Genomic DNA, 20,710 nt, shown 5'->3' on the forward strand with positions numbered 1-20,710 from the left:
TTTACTGCAGGTTTTTACTATTTTTTCCTAATCTTCTTCCCAAATGTCCCAATTCTCTGGGATTAAACGCTTCTTCCCACATACAAAATTTACTATTGCAGATTATTAATGAGCCCACTTGATTCCTGTTTTTGAAGAACAATTCAGTGAACAGCTACACTTATGAAGATGAACATGCTGATTAACACACCTTCCTGGAAAGGAATTTTGCATAAATATGCACATTTCTGACAATTTACAAAATAAAAGTTTATATTATATATTATATATGTTATTTATAATATTACATATATTAAAATATATAAAATATATAGATTAAAAAGTGCACCTCACATGTTTGGCTGTCAAACTACAAAATTGATTTTTCATGCTACATTAACATAGGCAGAAAGGGAACTAGTAGGAGACACTGAAGATTTTCTCTATATCCTTTAAAGCTACTGCATCACTGCTCATTTTTATTGCATTCTGAAACCACTGTTAGGCTTATCTTATTCTTAAACTCCTTCTGCAAGAACAATATCTACTCATCTGAATTAAAGAAAAAAAATCACGTTATAGGTTTCTAACATTTAACCCAGAATGCAAAGACTAACAGAAGAACAACTTTCGAGATACTCAGAAAGGGTTACTGAAACACTGACTGGACCATCATTTTTTTTTTTTTTTTTTTTTTAACTAATATTTGGAAACTTCAAGGATAACGAAAAAAATATTATCATAATAACCATATAAAAAAACACACACTGAACAACCATATTTTTTGTCTCTTTTCTGCAAATGCATTACGCTTTGTGACTATTCACATGATATTCAATCCTTATTTAAATTAAAAAAAAAAAAAATAAATAAAGGAAATACAAACAGCAGGCCACAAACAGATATTGGAGTATAAAAAATTGTAGGTGCTAGGATACTTCCTGAATTATACTGCTTGACTTCTCATTAGCAACCTTCAGGGTGAAGGAAATTAACAGCTACTTATTTCTGATCTATGGTACACTATCACACTAAATGAGTATTTCTCCTGATATAGAAAACTTAGAAAATTGAGAGCATGTGGATAGCTAGTTAGATTTTACTAGTTGTGCTGCAGTACTTCATTAGTAGTGAAGGATATTATATTTCAAAGCCTTGGGAAACAACAACAACAAAACAAACAAAACCAAAAACCCAAACATTCTCTAAATAGCATGAACCAGACTTGCCAGTTAAGAAGGCAAGTCAGACATGATCAGGAGACTTAAAACAGCCCTTCCACAACATGGAAGTGGTATAGATAGCATAGAATGTAAATTGAAATATTACCTATATTTTATATATATGAAATATATATTTGAAATATTACCTATATTTTACCTATATATGGGGAAGACAACAAATTACTCAGATTACTCGAGTAACTGGTACAATGATGTATTAAATGACCTTGCAGCAATAAAAATAATCAAATATAAGCTCAATATGAACAGGTAACTGAACAGTAGTTTTATGTGGCCTAATACTATGAAGGATAGTCCCTTGCTGCACTACACTATTGGGAATCACTCTCATACAATTAAGCAGTTCCATTAAAATTCCCCATGTGGTCTGACTCCTAAAAGTTTCCTTCTAAAAACAGTACCTGACTTGCATCGATGATGAACATCAATTTACAATCCTGAATTGAAGTTGTATAGGCTCACCCAACTGTGTATGACAGAGGAACATTGTGTGCATTAATCTGCAGATAAAATCACCACTACCACCTGTTTCAAAGAATTCTTGCTCTTTATCTAGCACTACCACAACGTACAGCTTTGTGGCTTACAGGAAGGGGCAGCTTGGCTGAATACCAGAAGAGAGCCTGTCTGTCACAACTATCCATCTCCTGCATTCTTTTCTAGCTTACACAGCTGTATGGACTATATGGGGTCTGGAAACAGATCAAAGAGGGTTTTGAACACATAGATACAGCATTCCTTGATAAGCAAGTCAATGACGTGCATCACTATGAATTCTTAAGACAATACTTCTACATTTTAGGAACGGGGAAAATATTCATCACCAAAAATGCAGACCCAAGAAACCTGGATAAAAACAAAGATAAAAACAGTAAGGTTTAAAAAAAAGTCATAAAAAGACCTGCTAGGTTCAGTAACCTATACATCTTGTAGTGTTACATAGCCTACTTGTTTGCTTGCTTACAGAAAATTGCCTCATTGGCAAGAGGATTCCTTGTAATACAGCTTCCTTCTGCCACAAGACAATGTTGGGATGTTTTTCAGCCACCAAAGCTTTTAAAATGGTTTATGGTCATGTTTGCTGCATCAACTGCTCCTTTTCCTATCCAATGTTTTCAGTTCCATGATACAGCTTTTCACATTCTTGAAGTGGAGTGGTTGTAAAAGATACTGGGTTGTCCGTTAGTGACACCAAAATTCTTCTCAATAAAAACAAGAACAAAATCATCTATAGCAGAAATCAAGATTCCCAGTGGCTGCTCGAGATCTTCCCCATTTTTGGTAAAGTATAAATTGTTTTCCTTACTGTGATTAACCCATAACTGAAACTGCTAGGATAACGTAAGTCGTACTGATAGGGACTTGCACTGTGCACATCAGATGGAAAAATCACCAACCCACCAATCCAGTTGACACTGGTCATTGTGCAACCATTATTCACTATACTTTATTTCCATTGTTCTCAAGGAAATTACGATAACGTACAAAATTTTCAATGGACTATAGAGAGGAAAAAAGTATTTGTGGTCTGAAATAATCCATGAAAAGACTAAAAAAAATATAAGTCATGAGAAAAAACAAGTAATTTTTTTTTAAAAAAAAAACTACACTTTACCACAATAAAACTAATCAGATGACTAATCCTAAAAGCAACTTTATTTTCTTTCAATTTATGGCACAGCCTATTGCATATGAAATACATGTCAAACATGACACTTAGTTCTAGTGATTCTGCATTAGTTTCCTCCAAATGCAGTTTCGTTCTGAAACGACCAACTTTTAACGCAATCAAAATGCAGCTTGCTGTACATTGCAGTGCATAAAAGCACGTATTCTGGCTTTGTCACATTTGTAGCTTGCTGATCAAGTTTCAAATTGTTGTATCCAATGGGACTAATTTCTAGCTGAAATGAAAGTGTCTATTTTGTATGAATGGAGATGAACATGTGGACAAAAGGATTAGGTGGAAACAGGTACATTCACTTTGTGATGAGTGAGGTTTTTTCAGGGATAACGTTCAGAAGACTAATTCCAGAAGTTTTATTTTAGAAGGAATATACTGCAGGAAAAACAATATCCCCCAAAGTCAGAGATTCTGAGAGCGTAATTAGGGATTGAAACCTTACACATATAGTTCGTGACTTGTCAAATATCACTACCTCCTAGTTTTCCTAACTACACCTATTTCAAGGAAAATTACATGAAGAAAGCAATTTTCAACAAGCATATCTTAAAGGCAGATATTTCTAGCAGACAACAGCACAGTCATCAAATTTTGTTAGTGTTTTAATTCTTCAAGAAGTTAGATCTGTTCATGGTATTTCTTGTTTAGGCATATAAAAGAGATATTAACAGATGTCATTTTAAAGAACAACAAAAAATATTTTTTACACATGAAATTTTTTACTTCAACTCACTTCAATGTAAGCATAACTGTTTCATATGCTTCACTTTCAGGTCCATTTTAGTCATTGCACCCATTCCCAAACCCCTGAATTCTCCACAAGGATATTCATTGTTTTATTTTAACCCATATGAGCAACTTGTTATCTCCCTTCTGGTAAAACTGTAGATGTTACCAAATGGTACAATTACTTGAGGAGAGGCATTTTGGGGGGATCTGACTGCTATCACAACATGACTGAATTCCAGAGAGGTCCTTCACAGGCTGATGACTGACACATCACATACATCTGTTTTTCTGTCAGATGACAATGTTGGTAAGCAGGCAGATGTAAAGAAAACAAATTTAAAGCTTTTTTTTTTTTTTGCCTTGCTGAGAGACTGTCTACAGGTTAATTAAACCCTTGCAACTTTCGAACTGGGACAAAGTTGCATTGTCTTAACACATGTTTGTGTTAAACAGGGCAAGTATTAGCACCCACATAAATGAGACAGCATGATAAACACATATATGCAACACTTCCTTTCAGTGGCTCCAAAAAAGCATTAAGTAAAATACACTGACTTACCCTACGTGAACACAAGCAGACACACAAAACTGTAGTTGTGCATACAAATCAGTCCTGCAGCCCTTCGCTAATCAGCCAGAGAACAGAATACACAAAAGCTGGGAAGCACACACCAACACTACAGAATACCTAGTACAAAAATTAAGATCACTATATCAGATTTTAAATTAGCCTGCAAGCTCTCTTGTGCAGATGAAGCTACACAAACAAATGAAAACCCATTAAGTACAATATATTATGGTTCCCTCCTACCCCCTTGAAAGTACTGCGGGATTAACAGACAACTTCGGAACAATTCATGGTCAACCACTTAAAACTGCAAATAAATCTTAAGCATGCAATTGTGAATATAATTTCTGAGTGAAAAACTCCTGGAAATACCAGTAGATTACCATTATTATGCAGTAAACTGAAATTAGTAATCAGAAGTTTGTTCTCTCTTTACTATTAATAGTTCATGAAATTTATTGTATTAGAACAAGCTAAAGAAAAAAATTCATGTAATGAAAACTGTCAGCTCAGTATTAACTAAAAGATTTTCTCTTGCAATTAGCTTTTTTAATTATGGCAGCAGCTCAACAAGTCCTCTCAATCTTAAAAAAATAGTATTTATAAAAAACAGAATTAGACAAACTCCCAGAATTTAACTGAATTTATATTTTCACCAGGTCCTGTAAACACAATTGTTTCATTACAAATTCATACTTTAGATGGTTCCGTACTCACATGCATTCATTCAAACTCATGGTTCCATATTCATATACAGGAAAAAAGAACAATCAATTTCTGTTCATTTAAATTTCAGGCCACTGTATTTATGACTCCAAGTTACAATTCAATATACAACAAATGACGAAACACTTTGTATTTACATCTTTAATCTATCCATTCAAATAACAACATTAATGAGCAAATTTTCAGTGTGCAAAATTTGACCTTTCATACTGCAACCTCCGTGAGATTACAAGATCAACGCCGGTTTTTCATCATAATATTGCTGGCACAAATAACTTGTTTTTTAAGCTAGCCACAGCGTATCACAGAACACCTGAAAACAGTATTTTTCATATTTTGTGGTACTGAAGAAGAAATTTGAGCTGGGGCAACTTTAAAGGCAATAATTATTATTTTTTTTTTCAAATTAAGCCAAAGAAAACCTGTTACTAATTAATTGTTGCTCTGTTTTCCCCAGATATTGGTAACACCAAAAACTGAAATCAATGAAGCCGAGATTTCATCATTTCCAGAGAATATATTTATTCTGATAAGTTCATTGTCATCTCTGCACTTATCCCAATGCATGAGAAGTAGTAGTCTTAAAATACTGAAAAAAAAAATAGATACAGCTACACTTTAATTGTGCTTTAATGAGATCTAATTATATGAATGCAGCTGTGGATTCTATCAGAATTATTTCATATTTTGAAAATAATTTTTTTCTGATCTAATTTAGTCTCTCACATTTTTCCCTCAGTGCAGCTTGCAGTAAAGAATGAAACCAAACCCAAACTTTTTTTGGTTTATAACTTTTTTGCTCTTATGAAGAAATCCACTGAAATTTCTGTCAAAAGCTTATGAACCTTACTTCAATCTTATTTGAATGGTGCAACATGCCAGACAAGTATTTTTCAAACTGAAAAACTACTGCAGCAATACAAATTAGCTACTCCACAATCTCAGTATTGATCAGGAGTCATACCAGCAAATTGCTCAATTCTAACTCTTGCTTACCTTGCTATAAAAGCTAGATATTTAGCCCTTAAATGAAGCACCTCACTCCCTTTTAAATTTTGTTAAATTTTCTTAAGCTTTCTTTTACAGAGATTGACTTTTCTATGCAAACATTATGCCCTATTAGTACTAAATGTTTAAAGAAATGTGGTATGTTAACTTTGAAGTCTTTTAGCTTTACAATATAAAACCTGATCATTGGAAATGACTAAAAGCATGAAAATTAACAGTTTTTCATATTAATTCAATAAATTAAATATTTTAACTGTCTATCTCACACTATTTACTCCCCTGTAATGTACTTGGGGGTGTTTTTCTGTAACAGAGCTCTCTGTGTTGTCAAAACAGGAAGCAATCTTCACCGAGTTTAACACAAGGCAAGTCGTATTGGATTCTCAAGGTTTGCTTTCAAAGTCTCCAGAAACTTTGAAGCCAGTTCATCATCTACCACACGACCATCACTTGAAAGAGTCACTGTCATGAGTTGATGCTGCTTAAGCTTTTCATTCCCTTCTTCATCTTCCACAACCTTAAGTTCTGGTCTTGCTCGACCCACAGCTAGGATGCAGGCCTGTGGAGGGTTTATGACTGCAGTGAAATCGTTGATGCCAAACATGCCCAGATTGGAGATACTAAATGAAAAAGAAAAATAGTTATCAGTAATGTCAGAAATGACATCTCCTAGAAGAAGGAAATCCATATCCAATGGCTACTGTGAGCTAATTTCTTTTTGAAGGCCAAACCTCTTAACTCACTGAAAAGATCTGAACTGGATTCCAGTTGGGCATATTCAGACTCCGAGACCTGGGATTTTTTAATTATAACTAATGCACCTTTTTCTAGAGTCCTATTTCCTTACAGGAATTCATCATTACATTATAGCACAGTGATCACAAAAGCAGTTGCAACACTTTTGCTGCCTGGGAATACACAGTAACATCCAAAGTTCCTTTGGGCAGATAAACGCATCATCTCCAAGGAAGCACTGGATGTATTGCAAGATACCAGAAAGCTACCAAAATAAAACGACTCGTGTAATTTCTGTCACTGGAGCTCTAACCACAGATCAAAAAAATACAAAGTTACCTTCCCTTAAAATAAAAACCATACTGTTTTAATTGTAAGTGTGCCTACTATCTTCTGTAAATTGCTGGGCAAAAGATGACCAAGATAAGGAAATTCATCTAACATAACATGAGAACTACACAGTCCCCATACGATAACATTTTAAAATGATATTTGTGGGCCCATAATGGCCTGTTTCAAAAACAATGTCTTCAGAGTACAGAAAAAAAAAGCAAGAATAGAAAGATAAATGCTAAAAATGCAGAAAGCAGACAAGCTTACTTTCATAAATAGGGCTGACAGGAAAGTGATATCTTCAAATAAAACTTTGCCTATCCCTATTCTAAGCCAAATGCCTTTCAGATCAAACCTCACAACTTCAAGTTACAATAGCCAAACAGTATGTTTTGGGCATTTAGATTGTCATTCAGGCACAGAAAAGCCTTATCATGCCTTTCTCTCTTGAAAACTTTGTCTGTATCACCAGCTGGGAAGTGGTACACAAGGGAGGGCTGGACTCTTGTGATAGACTGTTCACCAGAGAAAGTTGGCCTACCATCTTCTCCTTCTGTTAAAGTTACTGCAAGAAGTAGAAAAAGATAATCTGTTACTCTCTCATGGGCCATTTGTGTTTAAGAAGGCATCCATGCCTCCACTGTTGCATTTACATAATCTTTTTATACTGAAAGGTCTACAAATTTTATGACCACTCCTCCAGCATGACACAGCCACTTATTCAAGACAGGTGCAGCCCTGGCACACTTACGGCAGTATTTCTGCAGAAGTGTCATTTTTAGCAGTATTCTCAACACAATTATTCCATTATAGAAGATAAGAATATTAATGATGATCGTTCAAACTTAACTTTTAAAAACTGACAAAAAGAGAGGTAAGCTAAAATTTGTTTAACAAAAAATGTTCCTTGATGATGCTGTTTAGCAAGAAATACTTCACTCAATAGAAAAAATATTAAATATATGCTAGTATTTAAAAGTCTATGTGCTCTGGTTTTGATGTTTCAGTTAAAAGCAAATGGCAAGAGTTAATACCACAACTTTGCTATAGCACTTGTTACCCCTCTAGAGACATTCTTCTAGATGAATTCAGACAAAACAGTGCGTTACTATATGCTGTGCTACCTCTGACAAAGAACTCTTTTTTAAATATTTATTTCAAAAACTATTATCTATGCATTCTCCTAATTAAAGGATGAAATTAAAGAAAAACAAGCAAAAAACCTTTCTTCTGCAAATTCAAAAAACTATGTGCAAATACAAAAGTCAGAACAGTCTTGGTGTGAAAAACCTGAGTTCATCAAAAAAATGCAAAGCCTGAATCATAGCAGGCTCTGATGAAATAGACTTGTTGAAAACCAGTACCAAGATAATTCTTTCCCCCAATACATGACATTCAGCCTAGGCTTAGCCCTCATAATCATCCCATGGAGTTTCATCCTAAATGAATCAAGATTTTAAAAGGTAACACATTAATACATAGTAAAATGGCTGAGAATATAGCAGTTCTGAAACCACATTGCTTATATTAAACACTGCTAGAGAATGTTACCTAAAAGATCCTCCCTGGTACTCTTCAGGTAGCAGCTTTCCATCTCTTGCTTTCTTTGCTAGAGCCTAAGGAAAATAAGAAAAAGATGAGGAACAAGGAAAAGAAATTAAAGTGTCATAAGAGTTTCATTCTTTTTACTTCAGCGAGATGTTGTAAGTACCATACAGCCACAAAAAAAGTCATCTGCTTTTGGATTGTGGTGAGCATTTCAGCAACGTTGTTGTTGTAGGTGCAGTGATTTGACAAAAAAGACTAGGACACAAAGCTTCATTTTCCCAACTATATCGGCTATTCAATAAAAGCTGTTCTCTCACCTTATGAGCTTTGCTTCAGTTTTCACAATGGAACCACAGTGTTTTTATATAACAGGAATATCTAGCAATATACTGATGAGACAAATTCACTGTATTCCCCTCAACATATTTGGTTTAAAAAATTGTCAGGTGTCACTACAGAACTTTCTATTAGATGGAGAGAGAATATAATTCAGCCACGTTCAACGTAAGTAAGACTGCCCTTCCTGCAACCTCCATTTCATCCATGAGACTTTTCTGCTTCTAAACACAACAGAAGAAACTCTCCAGAAGAGTTTTCTTTAAAACACAGCCCAAGAAATTCATACCATATTCTAAGGTGATAATATCATAAAGTACATTATGCATCCCCTAGCATGTTTCTAGCTTAGTGGACTCCTTAGACAGAAGCAGTCTAAGGTCTACCAGTCTACCAGATGAGTAATTCTTGCAGTACGCATCACATCAGGAGGAAAGGACTGTGTGGAGCCCAAAAGAAATGGCACCCATAAGTGGGTCACGAGACAGTTACTCAAGCCAGCAAGCTGTTCCTACACCTTTGTACAGAATCCAATGGAAAAGTGGTGACTGGAAATGTGCAGGGTGACTTCGCCATTAGTAGCAATCTTTTCCAAAGTTGGAGCTCTTCAAATGACAGCATAGACTGACATGGGAATATACAGAACAGGCAAATCTATCCTATTCACATGCAATACATTTAGTGCTTTTGGTATGTAACATATTTATTCTGCAGGTGGAAAAGTGCATGGAGAATGTCAAGTTGTGACCGTTCCAGCATTATAACAGCATAAGACTAAAATAAACTCTTCCAAAAGCACAGTCAGAGAAGTAGGCTCAGATCTCAGTTACTGGGGAAGACTGATAAAAGCAACAGTCTCTGCATTTTCCTCCTTCTGTGCAAAATAACAACAATTAGAGTTTCCAAGCATTTAATTATGTTAGGGAAATACAAGTGGAAGTGAATGGAAACAAAAGAACCTGATTATCACCTCACAAAAAAAAAGTAATATATCACATCTATGAAACTTTGTTGGAGAAAAAGATTCCAGGAATCCCCTCTGTTTTCTAGGAATTTTCTACTTCCTTTTTAGGAGTTCTACTGCTGCTTTCTATGATTTTTTCTACATTCTTTCTAGGAACCACCCTTCTTTCCAGGAATTTACCTTTCTGCCCCACATACCCTCTTTTTATTTTTTTTAATAAAAAAGCCTGATTTCTGGGAATCGCTCCCTCTCCATTCCACAGATTTTCTACGTGCTTTCCATGGATATCCTATCACGTGCTCTCCAGGAGTATCTGTGTTTTCTAGAGACTTTTAAAGTGCTCTTTAGGAACCCTCTCTCCCACAGATGTGCTTTCCAAGAATCACATATGCTTTCTATGAATATCACCATCCCAAGAGGTCATTTCTATGAACCCTCACTGCCCTTTTTTCAAGGAATTCTTCCCCACCATGAATTTCAAAGAAATCCCTCTCTGCTTTCCAGTTTTCCAACTGCTTTCCAGGCATTTTCCTCAGGATTTTTAGGAGTCCTCCTCCCTTCCCTCAGTGGGCTTTCTAGGAATTTTCCATGCCATTTCCAAGACCCCTCTCTTCCGTCAACATGATTTTTTTCCAGAAAAAAAAAACCTTCCCCTTCTGCTGTTTATGGATTTTCCATGTTCTCTCAAAAATCCTAGATGTTTTCCAAGGATATACACAAATGCTTTCCTAGTCTCCAAAACAAGCTCTGAAGAAAACATTGTCCATCTACCCAGGTAAAAACTACACTGAACTAAAGCATTCGTACAAAAACCTTGGGAAACAGCATTATCTAGTTAATTCTTTTATCACTAGAACTACTAGCCTGATCAAACGAGAGTTTTCTATCCCAGTGCTACAAAACTGTAATAATTCCAGGTGTCTACAAATATCGTGTGTTTTTTTGTTGTGGTGGTTACCTGAATATTCTCAAAATATAAACCAAAAATAAACCAGCTCACCCATTCCAAGTTGCCTTTGGTCAACTAAATTGAATCAGTGACTTCATAAAAGCATGATAGATACATATATTTGTATATATTCACTTCTTTTCAGCAGGCGATCCCTACGGAATTACTAAATAGTTTGGTTTCCCCTTAAAAGTTAGTCTGAAGCACTAGTGCTAGGCAATGGAAACTTAAGTGATAAAGTAGTTCATAAAACAGAATTTAAATACAATCTACCTTAAAATCTCAGCAATTCCAATGGGACATCCTCTTTAAAATAAAGACTAAAAAAGGTATTGCTGTTCTACTATGACTAGCAAGAAAAGCTTTTTATATACACAAAAACATTGTTTAGGTGTCAACTTAAAAGTAATATATTAACAAAAATGAAATAACCATGAAGACATCTTGTTACCAATTACTTCAATGTTTTTAAAACTACAGATACAAAAAAATAAGTTATAATTGCTTTTATGTATTGAACAGTGATTTTTTTTTAAATGAGCTTATAAGCAAGGTATGTACAACTTTTTTTTTTTTTTTTTTTTTTTAAGTAACCTTTGCTAGTTATGAAAGGCAGTTCAGTTTTCTCCAGTGAGGCTTGATCCTCAACAGCAAACATGGAAGAAACTCTGACTGTGAACTTAACTGTGGATGCAACTATTCTGTTTATTTAAAATCTGCATTTCTACAGCATTTCCTTACTGAGAGCTTCATAAGCATTAGTGTAATAATCATTGAAATTCCTTCTAAGGAATTTGTTTTTACCAATGTACATCTGTACAATGTCTGGAAATTATAAAACAACTATTATACTTGCCACTGGATCCGACAGAGATCAGCGATATAACAGCTCCTAGTGGAATAATGCTACTTCATACTATGTATGAGAAGTTATATTACAGCACAAAAACGGATTAATTCATGTCACAACTATAACTACTAACCAATTCATTATCTGTGCCGAAGTTTATCCAAGCTAGTTTATCCTCCACCCACATGCAAACAAAAAAGTCAATTCCATCATAGTTTCCACTTATGACAATCGCTTTTATCAGTTTTAACCAAGTGAAATAAACAGACTGCTTAATTCTATTGATGGGTATTTTCCACAAGAAATAAAATCTTGGCACATCTTTTTGAACCATTTTGTGAGACAAACCCAACCAGTACATGGATAGTAACATCCATGACACTGCTGGTCAAGGTAAACAACTGTCTTCCCTATATACATTTCTAAACAGCTTCCAGGCAAGGATCATAAAAGGCCACAGTAGTCCAACAATTGCAATGCCTTCAGCTTAAAACTAAACAGCAAGAAGCTTAAGGAAATCTCCTTCTTATGAATCAACCACTAAGTAATTCAAGCTTACACCAAGTTTTCAAAACTATGACACATTTTCTATGAATTTAAAAGTTAAATGGATACATTTAACTTTATTTTAGGCTTTTCTTCATCTCTAAATAATTATTGAACTAGGAGTTAATAGCCACAGGAATTGTGTTCACAAAATAGAGTCTGTATGAGCATGATACATATGTGCAATTGCATTACTCAAGTGATGAAAATATGGTACTAGGATGCGCTTGACCTGGAAAAAAGTTAGATTTAACATGCAACAGGAGACACATAGGTAACTTTCACAAAGAAAACAGATGCCAAAATACAGGAAAACTGGTGAAGAAACAGATACAGTTTCATAGTTTGTACCTTCAGAGCATGTGCGTGTGTGAGGGGTACATATTTGTTTCAATAATTCAGTGAAGTTGAGGAGCAAAATTTTGTTGGCGTGGATACCTGCAATCTGACTCAATGGCTTTTGTACAGAGTAGTTGTGACCTATGTTACACACATTCCATTTGAAATGAAAGGGAAATTGAAATGCTTACTTTATCATAGCCTATTCAACATAATGCATGAGTACGCTTTCATTGAGGGAGCTGTGGAACACAATTTTTGCTAAGAAAGGTTTGCAATACTGTGTCACAATATTAACATATTGGGGATGAAAACTGAAGCATATCCTATATTTCACTTCCAATAATGTTTTCCTTCTTGCCATTCTATCACTAATCACAAAGTAATTGAACAATCTCAGCTGACCTTCCTCATTGGCTGGCTAGAATATTAGTGAAATGATTTACTTTCACAACATGTGGAACATGAAAAAAGTCATACTAACCAGAAAATCTAAAAGACATCTTATTCAGAACATTTTGTGTGATGACAAGTCTTTTTTTTTTTTTTTTTTTGTTACAACTCTGTTAGTTGTTCCCTTCTGCTTACGCAGACTATCATGATTTCTGTAGTTTTCAGTAAAAGACAAAAATTTATAAAGAATAGCTTCTGTCTTGTTTTAGGACACCTTCATGCCCTAGCAGCTACCTTCACTATATTCTCCAGATACTGCAGGCCTTACATTAGCACACATTAAATGACAAAGAAAAGCTCAGGTTAGAGCATTTCATCATTCATTGTGGTTTTGCCTGCCACAAAACACTTCCACTATGGCTGGAAAAATTGCCATGGATTCAAGTCACCAATTGGCACCTGGCCTATGCACAACATACTGCTTGTTTATAAGAGGAGTTTAATGTTTCCTTTGGGGTGACATTCTCAGTATGAAAAGTTGCAGAAAGTAATAAGTGCCATAATGTAACTGCACAGAATGTAACATGAGCAGCTACAAACAAATTTCTGGGAAAGGTAGGAAAACAAAACACAATCTCAAACCTAAAAATTGAAAATACTACAGAAATTAATATTACCTCATAAGAATTAGAGAAATACATTGATGGCATCAAAATGCAGAAGTCTGTAGTTTTATTTTTCAAACAGGCTAGCTAGCCATCATGTTGTTTAGTTGCATGGTAAGTCATTGTTCATTAAAAATTATAAGTTGTAAAATTAATAGTAATTAATAATTAACTCTAAGGAATACTGAAACAGTTTTAGATCCATTTTGAAAATGCTTTTCTTTTTATTGATGTGTCATGCTACATTTTTCACTACAAGAAACTACATAGCTATTTTATTCCTCAGCCTACTGTACATTGAAGTCCTACCTTTGCAGAGGCAGCAATTTCCTGTATTCCCTTGGCAGCAACATCTTTTATGATCGGTGTAATGAGACCTCGGTCTGTTGCCACAGCAATAGAAATGTCAATGGACTGCAGCTGCCTGCAGCCTTCTCCATCCCAAGTTACATTCACATCTGGCATTTGCTAGGAAAAAAAAAAAGACAGCTGGTAGAAGAACAATGGTGCAATCAATTATCAAGAAAAAGGAAAATCCTTTAAGACACATAGCATGATACAGGCATTCACCAAATTAATTAGTGCATCACAGACTGCTGCTTGTAAATGAAGGCAAAAGATCAGGTCACACCTGTCATCAGGACTGCTACAAGCAGGACAAAAAAAATAATGAAATCACTGTAAAGCTCTAAGAATAGATTTACATGATTAGCTTGATTTAAACTTACTTTGACAAAAAGCATGAATACATACTCCAGGAACCAAAATAAACAATGGCAGGGGACCCAGAAGATTTCTTTTTGTGCTACTAGAGAACTAACAAATTATCAAAAGCCTCTAAATTCCTTCAGGAGTCACTGGCACCACCTTACAGACACCCAGAACACAAGTACCACAAAGCATTGTAATTTCTCCCCCCAAATAATTCACAGGATATTGACTTTAAAAGCATAGAAAACAGATCTTACTATACCCATGTGTTGTTTTCCAGTTTTGTCTCAAGCCTTACCCTCAACAAATAAAGCTAAAAGAGGAATATGCTGTGGGTACACTCATTGTTACTGGGATGAAGTTCGCCTAAAATGCATCAGAAATCTTTCTGCAAAGACCTCCAATTAAAATTCAAATAATATCTACTGATACTTTTAATGATTTTTTGTGAGTTTATCATATAAAGCTGAAGCAGCTCAGGGGAAAAGAAAAATAACAAACCAACATATAGGTGTAGTCTCAGGTCACTGATCAGAGATACTGTGAAGGTGCTATTTCCAGTAAGTACAAGATTAGTATTGAGTAACCTTAATGAAACTCAGAATTAAGAAATTGAAAACTGACACCACAGTGCAGAAGATATTCCAGAAAAAAAGTTATGGGAGGTACACACAGCTAAGCTTCATTCATCAAGACACTAACTAACACTATCACATAATTTATTTAATGGAAAAAAAGGAAGAAAAAAATCAAGTATAAAAAACAATTAAAAATAATCCAGTCTGTGTATAGGAACTCTCATTTTTTGTTCCAGTTCTTCTTCTCTAACATAAGAGAAGGGGTAACTTGTCACTTCAGCATTATGGGTATAACTCCTGAACCACTGAGTACAATACTAAGTAACTGAATGAACGATATTGGCCACATAACATTAACCAATTTTAAGCAATACATTTCAGTCTAAGCTTCACATGTCATTAGGAGAAGATGAAAATTATGCTTCTGTCACAACTTGTCTAAGCCATTGTTGGAATGTTGGAAAATATTCATTGTTGGAATGTGGGAAAAAAAGAATATGTCCTGAAATCAAGTGTCTTAAAGCCCCAAATTGGATAATTAACCTTAAAAATGGTTGATAAGGGTTGTGATCGAAATACTCTAAGAATTTTAAAAATCAAGACTTTTTTTTCCAGAAAGTTATTTCATTGTTTCAACTACAAGCAAACAAACCTTTACCTGTCGTGGTTTAACCCGGCTGGCAGCTAAACACCACGCAGCCGTTCGCTCACCCTCCCCCCTCCCTCTCTGGGACGGGGGAGAGAAATGGAAAGTGAAGCTCGTGAGTTGAGATGAAGACAGTTTAATAAGACAGGAAAATAATAATAATAATAATAATAATAATAATAATAATAATAATAATAATAATAATAATAATAATAATAATAATAATAATAATAATACAATGATGATAATAGTACTACTACTAATAATATGTACAAACAAGTGATGCACAATGCAATTGCTCACCACCCGCTGACCGATGCCCAGCTTAACCCCGAGCAGTCCGGCCCCCTCCCCCCGGCTAGCCACCCCTATATATTGTTTAGCATGACGTCAGATGGTATGGAATACCCCTTTGGCTAGTTTGGGTCACCTGTCCTGGGTCTGTCCCCTCCCAGCTCTTACTGCACCCCCCCAGCCTGCCCGTTGGCAGGACAGAGCAAAGGCTGAGATGTCCTTGGCTTAGTATAAGCACTGCTCTGCAACAATTAAAGCATCGGGGTGTTATCAGCACTCTTCTCATTCTAAGCCAAAACACAGCATTCCACCAGCTACTAGGAAGAAAATTAATTCTGTGCTAACTGAAACCAGGACACCTGTATTACAGAGAAGTTTAGATTATCTAACCCACACATTTATAAATAACGTGGTTTTAACATTTTACCCAAACCAGAGTAGAGGTCTTTCCATATGTATATCTTTAATAACGTATGTAGGCTGCTATGCTCTTCACATAAGGGAAAATTAAGTCTGTTTTCACGTTGAGCTTAAATGTGAATTTCTTTGAATCACAGTTACACAAAGCTAGTTTACTATTTTAGATTTATTACTTTAGATAAATTTAAAAAGTAAACTTTTTAGAAAAAAGGGAGGGGAAAGGGGAAAAAATAATCAAAAGAAACTGCAATGTGGAAAACCAAGCATTTGAAATCTTATACCCAAATGAATGCAAAGGTCATAATATTTCTACAGAAAAAAAAATACTTAAATCAGAAGACATAAAATAATAACTCCAAAACAAGTTTACATGGAAAGAAAAAGCTTTTGTTCAATTGTAAGACCCACTGTTTCCTTTGTCATCAGTGATTAAGAGTATATATTCACATCAAGTACTATTTTAACACAGTACAACAATGTAATGTGAATAGCAATAGAGAAAAATGTGTTTATTTTCAATAATTTAAGAATTCTCATATTCATTTAGTAACTGATGATCAATCATAAAATTCAATTATTAAATTATTGAAGTCAATTATTCACTTACCTTCAGAGTAACTGCTGTTGCCTTGATAATAAAATCATTTACAGACACTTTAATGTCATCTGCAAAAAGAAAAAAAATCATTGCCCTTAAGATGTGTTTATCAGACCTGTGTAATGAAAAGATTCCAGCAATTCAGCAGATTTGCTTCTTAGAAACATTGTCAGAAAGTAACTCGTCTTTAAATTACTATCATAAAAGTGAGAACACTTTCTCCCCTTAGAACAAAAGGAATATCAAGAAAGAGAAGTCTCCTCAGCATAGACATCCTTTCTAGCTTTTGATATAAAGTCAGAGTAGCTCTAATGAGAAGTATTCCATATGTGTTTTATGTTTCATATATTTACTTTCCATGTAGAAGACTATTGTAGGATCTAAATACACAAAGATAATACTGAAGACTGCCATTCTTTGTGTACTGTAATGCATAAACTGGAATAATTGCAAAGATCAGCTTTTGTTCAGCTATGAATCACAAGTATGTCATTCTCCAGTGACCCTTGTAGCCCTGCAATGTAAGAATTAGCAAGGTGAAGGCACCTGCGAATCCTTAAATTGAGTTAATGCTATCTTTTAAAGCAAGCTGCAAAATAATATGCAAGTAAGCAAGTTAATAAGCAAAACTACACACAAAGAAGTCAATATTAGCTAGAAACATATAAGGTAACCTTAAGTAAAAAAAAAATATATATATATATATCCATTCCTCTTAAGCATAAGAAATACTGCATATCACTTAGTACATTTGTTTCCTTTCCCCCAAAACTTGGAAGAAGGAATGGAAACAATGCATCTTTCAAAGCTTTAGGAGACCAAAGTACTAATAATGATCATGGCTGCCAACAGAAGCAAAGCCTACAGACACAATGCAAAATATTCCATAGTTGCTATAGAATTATCCTGAAGATATGGTATTTACACAATATTAAATTCATCATGCTTATAATGAAAAAGGTAAATTACTCTGCTGCCATCATGACTGCTGTCACAGATCAAGAAGCAAAACTACTTAATTTTTGAGACTGACTTATGGCATGTAATAAATATACATGTCTTTAGGATTGCTTCTCTGATGGGAAAATCATTTACAGATAATTATGTAAATTTCTCAAGTGATCATTAATTTAGAGGAATTAACCAAGTGACCATTTTGCCACATAATTGACTTGCAATGTTAGCCATTAGAAGAAACCCAGAACTCTAATATAACACCAGGGAATCTACAAGTACCAAACTGGATTGACGGAACTGCAGCATGAGAAAAAAACTTGCCTTTTTAAATACATGTCAATTGTACTTCACTGATGTGAAAATTGGGTAGAAAGATTCTAGTCTGCATTGTTAATTTTGAAAATATTAAGAAATCCTATTGCACAGCACACTTAACTGATTTTAAGAAAAACAAGAACTATTTTAGTAATATCAAAGCAATCTTTGATTATTACCTTAAACTTCCACAATATTTTCTAAACATACCATTTCAGTGAATACAAGTTGTGACAAAAAGTAAAAACTTCATTTCTTAGTCTTATACAAATATATTTTTGTATAAATTAAACAGTGACACATGAAAATTGGAATTTCCACGTTACATATAATAAGATTTATAGCGCTTGATTCAATTGTCAATGTGTATTTCAAAATTATCCAGTTCTCTGCATGAAAGATTTCTGTTTACCTACCATCTTAACATAGACTTAAGCATGTATCTAAGTTTTTTGTTGAAAGAGATAACTGCCTTACTCCCATTAACACCATTACTATCTGTCTTCAAGGGGAATTTACCATGCATTGGCCGGCAGGGGTTAAGAACTTTCTCTTCTTATCATGGATAAAGCCATTCTCAACAAGAATTTGAGAGACTGTATTAGCTTTCCCTTTTCCAATAAATCCAGTGAAGAAGCCAGCAAAACTAAAAACTTTAACTTTGTACCCGAAGGATAGTACACGAGGGTATTTTAATTTAAAGCTTCCCCTGTTATCTTTCACAAGAAGAGTTTTTAAGCCATAAAAAAAAAATCTAAATAGTCCTGTATCTGGGTGGAATAAAACAAAAACCAACTGGACAATGCATAGTCTTCTGCAGTTGTCTACAAACCATTGTGTTAGCTGGCAAAGTAACAGCTCTGTCTTCCTGTATCTTGACAAGCTACCCAGTTCCACTAATCACACAGGACTATAGCTTGAGTCCGACATACAAAACCCCCAAAATACCATCATGCTCTGTCCACCACCTCCTGGACACAAGGTGATATGAACAAGGCAAAGTACACATTAGTACCACATGCAATAGTAAGTCAGTTTAACCACTAACCTTTGGCCAATTCAGTTCTTAATTTCAAAATAGCATCAATGTCACAGTCAGCAGCAGCATATGCATGAGGTATAGTAGTTTTAGACTCTGTTAATCTTTTAGCAATAACTCTTCGAATGTTGCTAGCTGGGATTTCTGTGAACGTGCCCTGAAAGAAATCAAATACTACACATTAAATATCAAGAGCAAACATACATTCCCTTTGCTGAAACAAAATTCCCAATACTGATGCGTTATCATTGGTGGCTCCCGTTCACTTTAAATTTCACCTATGAGGATCAGAAAGCAGCACATTCCAACTACAGAAAGTAACATGATTAAGATCAGTGAGTGTTCTAGTCTATTCCACTGAATTTGGATTAAATTAACAGGTTTTACAGAACAAAGACAGTTTCACTTTACAGTATAGAATTAATCCTAAAATTAATTCCAGCAGACGTCTTCAAAAAAGATATGTCCAAATATTCAGGCTTCAGTTCTCAGCCAGGGTATGTAAGCACGCTTCTCCATCTACCAGACCTGACATATTGCTCAGACTATGCTTGGTTCCCTATAGATTATAATACATATTTCCTCAGTGAATTACTACTTTTCCAGTTCTCAGAGTAGTTGCTTCAGACAGGTTTCACTGTATATCTTTTTCCTTATTCTTCCTCTCTCTCTCCCCAAGATACATTCAGTAATGTTTCAGTACAAAAAGTTTCCCCAACTTCTTCATAGAAGCAAATCATCTTTTAAGAAAGCAGTGGCTTTCAGCACTAAGCAGCAGTGGCAATATTTACCTCTAATAAAGTTAAGGACTTTAAAGAAACATTACCGGTGCAGCTGGTTGTCCTGGTGTGGAAAGTGGTGGAACTGCTGGCCTTGGATAAGCAGAAGTCACAGCTGTTGCTTGCGAAGCAGAAGGCACTGCACTAGGCTGGGGAGGAGCTGGAGAAACCACAGGTTTCAATTCACTGGGTTTGCCCTTCTGCTTCTCTTGCAGAAGTTTGAGAGCATCCCTGGTGATTAAACACAGTGAAATACTGACAAAGAAGAAACAGTTTCAAAAATTCCCAAAGTATTACTACTCCATCACTAATTTGTTGGGAAATTTTGTGCATTTAAATTTCTGTTGATAAACCAAACGTTAAGAAGATGATTTTTAAACTGATACAATTACTGTTTCTTTATTGATATCCTGAGTTACAGTAAATTATCTCATTAATTTCTATTAATAAAGTTTTTTTTGAATATGCAGTAACACAAAACATTTGTGTCAGAAAAGCATGTTTGTCATCACTAATTGTCAGTGTATAAGACAATTTGTAAATTGCACTAACAATTCTTGTAAATAAGATATCAGAGTACATTTACTTAGGCTATAAAGTTCTGAAAATCTCAAATACAAGCTATTTCATTTGTTATACTTGGGACCACTTCAACTAAACAAATTATTTTGTGATAATTATGGTAGGTTTCTAATGCTACTTTATAAATAATGGTCACAGGAAATTAAGCATTACATTTATCAATCATTTCTCTGTACCTTCCTGACATAAATATGC

The 20,710-nt window shown here is 34.8% G+C and overlaps 1 protein-coding gene across 2 annotated transcripts in view; it reads right to left on the reverse strand.

Moving 5' to 3' along the window:
* Positions 1-4,829: 4,829 nt before the first annotated feature.
* PDHX (pyruvate dehydrogenase complex component X) overlaps positions 4,830-20,710 on the reverse strand; it is a 90,390-nt gene continuing 74,509 nt past the window's right edge. For both annotated transcript variants that reach the window (XM_084520395.1, XM_084520394.1), the window contains 6 exons: positions 19,981-20,164; positions 19,164-19,311; positions 16,853-16,911; positions 13,906-14,064; positions 8,558-8,622; positions 4,830-6,558 (listed from right to left, as the gene is read on the reverse strand). In XM_084520395.1, the coding sequence (XP_084376521.1) occupies positions 6,294-6,558; positions 8,558-8,622; positions 13,906-14,064; positions 16,853-16,911; positions 19,164-19,311; positions 19,981-20,164 (880 nt within the window). In that variant the 3' untranslated portion in view covers positions 4,830-6,293. The remainder of the gene's footprint in view (positions 6,559-8,557; positions 8,623-13,905; positions 14,065-16,852; positions 16,912-19,163; positions 19,312-19,980; positions 20,165-20,710) is intronic.

The sequence above is a fragment of the Aythya ferina genome (genome assembly GCF_964211825.1).
Source record: "Aythya ferina genome assembly, chromosome: 5".
In the NCBI taxonomy this organism is placed as follows: Eukaryota; Metazoa; Chordata; class Aves; order Anseriformes; family Anatidae; genus Aythya; species Aythya ferina.